The following is an 8171-nucleotide window of genomic DNA, read 5'->3' as shown; positions in this document are numbered from 1 at the left end:
CTAAACCTTGACCCTAGGCTTAATAATGGCTACTTATCCGTAGCATTAGAGCCAACCCCGAACGTTTCTCTCTAGTGTGTCTGACTTCAGTGTACCATAATCCCTGGCTTTATTTTCACTGCTTCATGTTCAGGTTTATTGTGAGCAAGCAGGAGGATTTGAGTTCAGATCCATGCGATATTGTGTCGTAGCTCAGTTTCGGGAGGCAGTGCCTTTACATATAACACGACTGCACCTAGGGTTTGCCAGATTTCAGCTCCACCGTTTCTTGTTCCTGTCCCATGGTGCCATTGGAACCTGTAATTATCAACATCTTTGACAGAATTATCAAATGCCATTTGGAGCCTCAAATAGGCTTCTTGCCTTTTGAAGAGTCCAGTCCGTCAGAAGGTTGGTTCTACGCACTTTATTTCTTTACGTATTACTAATACAAAATAATCTGTACAAAGGCTAGAGAAGGATTTTTTCTTTTTGCATAGAAGGAGCGGTGGAGTCTAAGCTGGAAGGAATGGCACAAGACTAATCACCAACAAAATGGTCTGGGATGGGACCTGGAGCTTGGCAGAGAGCTGCTCTTCACATCCAGCATTCCAGCTACCAAAGCAAATACAGAAGAGTACAACTCCCCAGAGAAGTTCCACATACACCCTCCTCCATGTTGGACTATGGAGTTTCTGCATCATTTCTCAGGCGTTTTTAAGTCTGTTTGGTTTGACAGGAGTCCTCGGTCCTTGGTACCTGTGTTCCATCTGGCACCAGAGTGAATCACACAGGCAGTCCTTCAGAAATCCAGTCACAAGCTGCAGGTGATGCTAATGAAACATATATATTCACTATATAAATATATGTAAATATTCACCAACAATGGCAATGTAAAGGAGAAAAAAAAACTAAACTATATAGAAGGGCAAACCGAAAAAGCGACCATACAAACTACAAAAAAAAAATATGCTGGAGTACTGGCAGTGAGAAGTGACTTAAGAAAATACTTGACCTCTTTAAAAGCCATTAGTAAAAATTTTCCACTCAAAGCAGAGTTTAAAATATGTATACAATATAGACAAGACGATCAATATTTACAAAATGTAACAACTCTGAATTAATGAGTAAAAAGGAAATTTCACATAATGTATGCGTATAAACATTGTCACAACAACTGTCATTTGGATACATTTTTCCTGACATATCAATTAGTCAGAAACAGACTGCAGTATTGGTTTCAACAGTGCTACTTGAATATAGCAATAACCATGAAGAGAATGGATCTGCCCTGTACCGTAGCATATTAACGATGCTGGGGAGTAAGTTTAGCTTAAATGATTAAACAGCACTGGAGGGCATTTTAACCTCTTAAACAAGAACCCAGCTGTGTGACATAACATTTACAGGTGTTTCAAACATGGACGCAATAACAAGACAGGGTTAGGCTTTGTCAGGGCCGTATAGAGCAACAGGCACTCTCTGTGGTAATAACCCAAACTGCTTAAACGGGGAAAAAAAACATCATTTCAAAAATGCCTGTCAATTATAATCATCAGTGTTTTAAGACAATGGTTGTTGAAATGACTATCAAACCATGAGTGATTTTTCTGACTTTTTGTAAAAGTAATGCACAGTACAATCTGCATTATAACTATATATTTTTTGTTTTTGTTTTTTTTGTTTATTTTAAAAAGGGACTACCATACAAAACAGTTCATTAAAGTGACAAGCGTTCAGATTTCAGTCCTGGTACAGCGGACATAAGGGAGTTTAACACAGTGGTTGGAACGCTGATAATAGACGTGAAATGAGCTCTTAGAGCAGCGGGGTAGCATGAACGGCTGCATGAGCCATGCAAATTAAACACTCGGATTCAGGGCGCCAGCTTGTGTTCCGAATTCAGCGCCGGGAAACGGGCGATGCGAGGGAAACGTCAGCCTGGCGGTGTGGAGCATGAGCAGGCTACGGGGTTGGCATGAGACCCCCGCCATGCCACAATCTATGGTCTTCAGACTGGCAAGAATAAATGCCCCTTTTAACAAAGAATGAGACCGGCATTTTTCAGAAGCTATCAGGCATGAGCAGGTAAGTGTCACTGTCAGCGCTGCCCGTCTGAGACAAATGCAGTTGGCTTGCTAAGTTGGCACCCCCACAGAAGGCAGCCGTCCATGTCGCCTAATGGCTTCACCAGCACCGGGCATAAGTATAGATAAACATAATAATAAAAACTACTGAGAAACTCTGCAGAGGAGAGCTAGCAGGGCTCCCCCCATCCCACTAGCCGAACACCCCAGGACAGCTGGGGACCCAACAGCTCCTGCACAAATGCTGAGCCCAGTCCGTCAAATTGACCTTGGCTGCACCTCTAAGATAAAATTAAGACCTAAGCCATCTATGGTCCCCGTTTCCTTTATTAACTAGGTGCAGGAAATAATACCCCCCACCTCCTACCTGAAAGGACCTTTCTTGTTTATGAAAGTTAAGTTGTTTCCAGCTACACGTCAACTGCCTTGCCTTGTTCGGCATGAGCCGTGCCCCGGGAAGTGGCAACTGAGTAAGCTTCCACACGGCACATTCAACGCCTTCTGTTATGATCAGCTTCCCTCCTCTCCCAGCATGCTTTTCTCCTAATCAGCACTTTGTCTTAGGCTCCTTATAGTGTGAAGACACCCGCACAAACACAACCATGTTCACATCCCACTCCGCCTGGCATTTATTCTGCACACGATCGCTATCAGTTGAGCCACAAACAGACGATTACCTCATATTCTGATGAAAGCAGATGTGCACACAGCTGAATCACACCCGTTTACTCTACATATGCACTTATACATGCCCTGCACACACACTCCACATAGTGACTATCACGCTGAAGTCCGACACATTGTATCAGCACTATCCACTCTTTCACCCAGTGTAAATTGCTAAGATTCAGATGGGGCTCGGCTATTAAGCAGCTTCCTAAGAGACTGCATGGGCATTTGGTTCGTGTATTTATTTATAAATTCCCTATTCAGCTCGTCTTGCTGGAATGTCTGGGACTCTAACTCATTGCAGCAGAGAATAAGAAAAGATGCAGGCCTGAAATAAAATAAGAATTGGGGGGAGGGGGCAAAAATAGCTGAGCAGACAAAAGGAAGCAGACGGATTTTTGAACAAAGCAATCAGTCGTGCAGGTGACACTGGGGGGGAGGGTTGCTGGGTCCTGCTCCGAGGCCACGTCTCGCCAGGAATGCTGTGCTGGTCTGTGGGTCTCATTGATCCGGCGAGAGCTATACATGTATCCCCTGTGCGCGTGGTCATAAATCACTGGATTAAAAGGTAGAGGTGCTTGGGGTCTACAGATTATTCTGGTTAATGTGCCTTAGGCTGACAGCTCTCGTACCGCAGGAGACAAACCAGGTATGGGATTTGCTCAAAGGATGTCCTCTCTTTTTTTATACGGCATTTGTTTTTAGTGTTGTGATAGATATAAGGTTATGGGGATTTTAGACCATGACGTGGAGTTGGAGCCATAGGAGTGGAGGAGGAGCCACAGATGTGGAGGAGGAGCCACAGGTGTGGAGGAGGAGCCATAGGTGTGCAGGAGGAGCCACAGATGTGGAGGAGGAGCCACAAGCCATTTTTGCAGTGGAAGATGGTGTCACCTGTAATCAGCACTGAGATCCATTCCAGTAGGGTTGTCTTGGTATATTACTGTCCCCTTTTTCTTGACAGCTTCATCGTACCTTCTGGGGGTCTGGGGACCCGTCACTGAATCAATATGCTCTTCATTGTCACTTTCCTCTCAGCAAGTAGCTTGTGGGGTCCAAACAGAGGTCACGAGACCTGTGTCTCTCACTGAAAGTCTATTTCCTTCAGTCACTGCAGTGAAACTTATCTTTGGCAAATTAAAAGGTGACGGCGTTGTTGCGTACGGAACCTGTGAAATCTTCTGTGAGCAAAGGGCATTCAGGGGGGTGGGTGGGGGTTGTGTGTGTGGGGGAGGGCTATAAGGTGTCCCCCGCAGTCTGTCTCATGTGGCAGAGGCTCACTTGCCCTCACTTGCCCTGCCCATGTCCACACCCAGCTAGGCGTCATACTTCTTCCCGGTCTGGTGGATCTGGTGGAACAGTGTCATGGAGAAAGCCATGCCGAGGAGCTACAGAAGAAACCAGAACATGTGTGAAGGACACGTAGGAAACATTGGCAGTGAGGGACCTGTTATTGTTACCAGAACTACAATTAAATATCACACTGTATGGATGAATAACACAATAATTCACTCAGGATAAAAGGCTTGGCTAAGCAAATAGACAATAATGACGAGAATATGGTCCAGGAAATGGAGAACTGCATCTTCTAGGGAGAAAAAACACCTCTGCACATAACCAATTTTATACCAGTAAATCGATCTTCTGTTTGAGATTCTTTTATATCTCTTGATGGAATGGGACCTCATGAGTGAGAACTTTATATCAGCGAGGTAAATGGAGACGGGCTAAAGAACCGCGAGTGCTTTGAAGTTTCCATTACGCGACACCCAGGGTAGGTGGAACAGACTCGCTTCCAGCAGAGTCAGGCAGCTCCTTCCCGAGGCATTATCTTTGACAGACTATAGCCTCACTTCTTCACTGCTCTGCAGAAAACAAATCTTACATCCAGTCTTTTTAGGAAGCGCTGATGCCTCATTCACTGTATAGTGTTTGCTACATAGAACACTCACTAGGGAATAAGGATAGATAGCGTTTCATATATTTCGGACACTAGCCAGATGTTGCGCTGCTACATAATTATACACTGGATATTCGTACTTGTTATCGCAGCTGTTTAAGCCGACGCCAGAACATGGACACCGACATTGCTATTTTTGGATATGTGCACGTTATAACTGACATACGTTAAAGGCGCAGTAGCACTGCCACTGTGCTTATAGGTCCTGTAACAGCAGTTAACAATTACAGTTCAGACTGAGTAAACTTTCTCAAACTTGGTTCCAACACAATGTATGATGGTCTAAGTCGACCAATGTAGGACACAGCTTCTGTAAGTTACATTGCGGTGTGCCTCACGCAAGTTTTGTAGTGTACTATATATATAGTGGTTGAAATTCATAGTTGAGAATTTGAACGACACTACAAAATGGCCGACTTCCCTACATAGTGCGCGAGTGGGCGTTTCTAACACAGCCCAAGAATAACAGCCTGTAATCCTTCACCTACTGGAATTGTGGTCTGCATCAGAGCCCCTGGGGGTTCATCACTCTCATCACCTCATGGTTAGTATTACGCGCTAATGGGAGGGAGGTTTAATGGGCTCACGAATCAGATCGATAGGCCAGCAGTCACTGCGTCGACGTCTAACTGGCCAGCATCGGGAAAATCCGGTAGGAGCCCAGTGCTCTGAAAGCAGCCAGTGATGGGCAGAGGTGAAAGACTTGGATCTGAGGCCAAAATGATAAAAGCATCATAAGCTACATGGGTCACCCTGGGCTAGCATACGTGATAAATAAATGTCCTTGGTGGTGGACGCACTTCGCCTCAGTAAACGAAACCATTTCCATCAATATCCAAGAGAAGTGCCAGTCTGGCTATGCAGTAGCTAGTGCTACTTCCCAGCAGATGGCCACGGTCTGCACAGGAGGGGCCACCTTTCAGATCCTGTCATCCTGCCCCATCACTGCGCAACCCAAGCGGATGACTGTGGCAAAGGTGTGTTTCCTGCCCCTTCCAGTGGCCCCGAGGTGCCCTTCTCACCTGCACCACCAGGATACACATGCCAATGGTGCCCAGGAGGTGCCTGTTGTCGTCCAGCCAGCCCTTCACCAGCTCATAACAGCCCTGTAGGAAGAACACGGACCTGGGGTCAAGCGGAACTCTCCCCAGCCAACAAAACCTTCAGCTTCACACCTCTGGCTCTAGCTCTTAAACCCTCAGTAGGATTTATCCATGTTCTCTCAAGCTGTACCCATGTGTCGGAGAACAAGACTCACAGGCTGTTCATTAAACACACTGATATAATAATTAAAATTGCTCCCTGGGTGACATCGTGTCTCCGCGCCGGCCCCTCCCTCACACGAGGGGCGGCGTTTCTGTCATAATGCAGGCAACAAGCCAAACATTCCTATGTTTCTGCTATTCTCAGATGTTACAAAACATGCTTCTCCTTTGTGGCATTAAATGAAAGGTTTTTTTATAGCCTGCTGGTAGTAAAACCCATTTCTAATTTATAATTTCAGCCGGTAATTATTTAAGAGTGCAGTGTAATTAGTACAATTTCAGAGCCGTTTGAACTGAAAACTAAATAACCTGTCCTGCGTATGACATAAGATAAATAAGGTGACAGAAGACCAACTCAGATCTCCCCTACTAACGGACATTGCACGCCTCCCATGCATTTAGATCATGGAAAGGAAAGTGCTGGATGGAATAAGATAAGGACCTTCCAAAGATCATGAGTTTAGCGGCACCACACACCTGAGTCCAGAACTGGTTAGTGGCATTACGGCCACATTCCTGGTAGTGTTCCTGGCAGCATCGGTCCGGCACCACTTTCTCCTGCAAGGCTTCATGCCAGTCAGCATACCCCGTCACGCCACAGCACTTCCACTGAAGGACAGGGGAAGAGGAGGCATCATCAGCACAGACAACATCAACCATCAGGAGGACACAGAGGATCATCAGTACAGACACCATCAACCATCAGAAGGACACTGTGGACCATCAGTGCAGACACCATCAACCATCAGCAGGACACAGAACACCATCAGTACAGACACAGAGGATCATCAGAACAGACACCATCAACCATCAGGAGGACACTGTGGACCATCAGTACAGACACCATCAACCATCAAGAGGACATTGAGAACCATCAGTACAGACACCATCAACCATCAAGTGGACATTGATCACCATCAGTACAGACATCATCAACCATCAAGAGGACACAGAACACCATCAGTACAGACACCATCAACTATCAAGAGGACACAGAACACTATCAGTACAGACACCATCAACCATCAGGAGGACACAGAACACCATCAGTACAGACACCATCAACCATCAAGAGGACATTGATCACCATCAGTACAGATACCATCAACCATCAAGAGGGCACAGAACACCATCAGTACAGACACCATCAACCATCAAGAGGACACTGAGCACCATCAGAACAGACACCATCAACCATCAAGAGGACACTGAGCACCATCAGAACAGACACCATCAACCATCAGGAGGACACTGAGCACCATCAGAACAGACACCATCAACCATCAGGAGGACACAGAACACTATCAGTACAGACACCATCAACCATCAAGAGGACACAGAACACCATCAGTACAGACACCATCAACCATCAAGAGGACACTGAGCACCATCAGTACAGACACCATCAACCATCAGGAGGACACAGAACATCATCAGTACAGATACTATCTAACAACAGATGGTCAGAGAGGCCTGTCACAGACACCATCTAATATCAGTAAGACATGGAAAACCACCAACAAATACACCATGGAATATCAACAGGACATGGAAGGTCATTAGCAGACACCATCAAATATCAGTAGGACCAAAACAGATCAATCTGCCATTCACATACTTAATGGAAACCACATGGCTTCTGTTTTATGCTGAACTCTGAATAAACAAGATTAAGAATTTTAATGGCAACTAAGTGTAAGTATGGGTTTCTGCAGAAGGACATCACCATGCTCTCTGCCTGAGGAGGATAGCCCCACATCTGTTATGCATGAAGAGCACAGCCCCTGGGAACAGCAGTAGAAACAGCATATCCCCCCCAGGTGTTATGCGAGCCTACCTCTGCCTGAATGATGTTCCATGCGTTCCTCAGGCCGACGTTATTCTCCGTGTTGTACAGTGCCAGTCCGTCCTTCAAGTCCTTCTTGGCACTGTCGCTGACCTACAGGGTAAGATGGGGAGAGACACAAGGAGATCTTAGGTCTGTGAGATCGGGCCGGGCGTGAATGGGCATCTGCATGCCCTGCTTGTACGAGCTTACAAATGACGGCAGGTATTAAGATGAGCGCCTGAGCTGTCCAAACTGAAAAAAGGTCTTTTCATTTGAAGGTCATCAATTTCAAAGAATGAAAAAATATGAAAAACAGTATTCAGCAGATACAGCCAAGGCAGCAGAAGAAGCCCAAAATAAAGAAGAGAAAAAGATTTTTTGAA

General features: G+C 45.7%; 1 protein-coding gene across 2 annotated transcripts in view; it reads right to left on the bottom strand.

Moving 5' to 3' along the window:
- Nucleotides 1-391: 391 nt before the first annotated feature.
- LOC125741873 (tetraspanin-9-like) overlaps nt 392-8171 on the bottom strand; it is a 93019-nt gene continuing 85239 nt past the window's right edge. For both annotated transcript variants that reach the window (XM_049013351.1, XM_049013341.1), the window contains 4 exons: nt 7798-7899; nt 6438-6569; nt 5718-5801; nt 392-4123 (listed from right to left, as the gene is read on the bottom strand). In XM_049013351.1, coding sequence (XP_048869308.1) covers nt 4052-4123; nt 5718-5801; nt 6438-6569; nt 7798-7899 — 390 coding nt within the window. In that variant the 3' untranslated portion in view covers nt 392-4051. The remainder of the gene's footprint in view (nt 4124-5717; nt 5802-6437; nt 6570-7797; nt 7900-8171) is intronic.

This window comes from Brienomyrus brachyistius, chromosome 1 (assembly GCF_023856365.1).
Source record: "Brienomyrus brachyistius isolate T26 chromosome 1, BBRACH_0.4, whole genome shotgun sequence".
Lineage (NCBI taxonomy): Eukaryota > Metazoa > Chordata > Actinopteri > Osteoglossiformes > Mormyridae > Brienomyrus > Brienomyrus brachyistius.
Note: the sequence above shows the minus strand (reverse complement) of the source record. Positions and strands in the feature narration are given on the sequence as shown.